We start from the raw sequence: 2014 nt of genomic DNA, 5'->3' as shown, positions 1-2014 counted from the left end.
AACAGAGCAGCAGACGAGAGAAGGGAAAAGAACGGCCATACATATTCTCCAATCGCCTGCAGATCATTACAGAGTAGTTGAGGGAGCAGTGCAGTGAGTGGGTGCAGTGAGCGGCAAAACTGACACTCGGCAGTCTAGCCGTGCCCTGACACAGATGTTACAGCCGCTCACCTCGCCCATTAAACCACCCAGTCAGACCGCCGATCAATTGCAACCTTTCATCCCCCCCCCCCCATTTGATAAGAGCATGCCATACCAGTGGGAGGAACGTCCTCTGTAAAGGCTTGTGAGCAGTGGTGTAGTCCAGGGTATACGCAGGTATACGGAGTATACACACTTTTTTTTTTTGTCAGCATTCCGTATACCCACTTCTCGAAACAGGATGTTTATCCTGTGTTGTATGGGCTGCTTAAAAAATAAATGAGAGTATACCCACTTCCCCAGGGACCACTACACCACTGGTGGAAATGTGTGTGTGTGTGTGTGTGTGTGTGTGTGTGTGTGTGTGTGTGTGTGTTGCTTGTGAGGGCCCCGCATCTGTCTGGAAGAGTGTGTGCAGGAATTCCTAAGACGGCCTACCGCCATCAGTGTGCCACTCTGAGGTCTGTGAGGTCTGTGAGTGATAGACGGAGCTCTGGGCTCCGGCACCTATACTTGGCAGGCGTGCCAGGTAAGCGTCTCCTGAGAAGCGCTAGGTGCTGACTTTGATCATACATGGCAGAGGCTCTGGTGCTCTGGTGGATTAAGATGGGCAGCAATGTGGCTTGATAGTCTCTGTTTATTACCAACCAGTGTTTTTTTTGTTTGTTTTTTTGTGTGCTTTTGACTCATGTCTTGAGTCCACTTGTTCTATTGCTGGTTACAATCAGTGGCCTCTATGGTGAAGACTGATGAATGAACAGCATAATGGATTCGGTTTTGAGCCAGCTTCAAGATCAGTGAGAACATCAGTCTGTGTATGTGCTCATATTTACTGACTGGGTGAACACGATAACAGGAAGCCTTTTGAATGCATGCTAAATAGCTGTGTGGTTTTCGTTTACAGAGAAGAATATCCCCCTGTTACAGTGAAGCAGGGAAAATAACTGAAGTGACGCTGACTGCAAGGACCATTCATCTTCTTAAGGGCACTGACTGAGTGCACGAACGCATCAGCACAAGTCTGTGAACAGAACACCAGCGTGCATTCTCCGGGAAAACACCTTAAGACGAGTGCGTGGCTGCCGGCACGTGTTTAAAGGTGTTGACAGTTGTCTCAGGAGGAAATGACAGAGCTTCAACGGAGACGTCAACTAACCAACTGCCATGCAATTTTAACACCGACCTCAGCGAGTCCAACAATTACCTAGCCCGACCCCACACCCCTTACCTTCGAGGCAGCAGGTTCGCCACAACCCAGAGTGGGTCATCACTTCTTCGTTCTTCTTGCTGGTGTCGTTGTCGTTAGCCGATTTGGTCCTGCACACTCCTCTCGAATACAGCCAGTAGTCCGTCCCCACCGCGATTGTCATCAGACTGAACGCGGCGAAAGCCCCCACCGTAGTGATTAGCATTTGAACTCCTCTGTCACACATCATCATTCTGCTTCATTTCAGGAAGGGAAACCGTTGCAAAGGTACGAATGCAATTCAGAGGGGGAGATATGTCCTAACTGACCTGATTCGCTGACGCTTGACATCAAACGACTTCAAAAACACATTCCATAATTTCGGGGATGTGAGGTGCTTGCTCGCCTGTCGCTGTTGCAGCCACCCAACTTCTGAAATCAGCAGCAAAGGAACTCTAAACGAACGTGTGTCAGCTTGCGCCTAAAGCCTTAAAGTGTCTTCATACGCTACACTGAAAGGAACACGTTTAGAATAACGCAAAATACAGGTTTAAAACACATATTTCCCACTGCCCACCTGCATGTTTGTGTCAGAATCACGTTTTTAGAGGGAACCATTGAGGCGGTAAAGACAAACGAGTTATCAAATGGACTTTTCAGCGCAAATAATAGCACGCTACGCCATTA

At 48.4% G+C, this 2014-nt stretch overlaps 1 protein-coding gene across 1 annotated transcript in view; it reads right to left on the bottom strand.

The window, feature by feature from the left end:
* The window catches only part of cacng3b (calcium channel, voltage-dependent, gamma subunit 3b), a gene marked incomplete at both ends in the record, with an annotated part of 39910 nt that extends 38330 nt beyond the window's left edge, over window positions 1-1580 (bottom strand). Inside the window, one exon of the mRNA XM_080856950.1 lies at window positions 1370-1580. Within this exon, the coding sequence (XP_080713076.1) occupies window positions 1370-1580 (211 nt within the window). The remainder of the gene's footprint in view (window positions 1-1369) is intronic.
* Window positions 1581-2014: the final 434 nt, after the last annotated feature.

Source organism: Sprattus sprattus, assembly GCF_963457725.1.
Source record: "Sprattus sprattus genome assembly, chromosome: 18".
NCBI classification, from domain to species: domain Eukaryota; kingdom Metazoa; phylum Chordata; class Actinopteri; order Clupeiformes; family Clupeidae; genus Sprattus; species Sprattus sprattus.
This window is presented reverse-complemented; position numbering and strand designations above follow the sequence as displayed.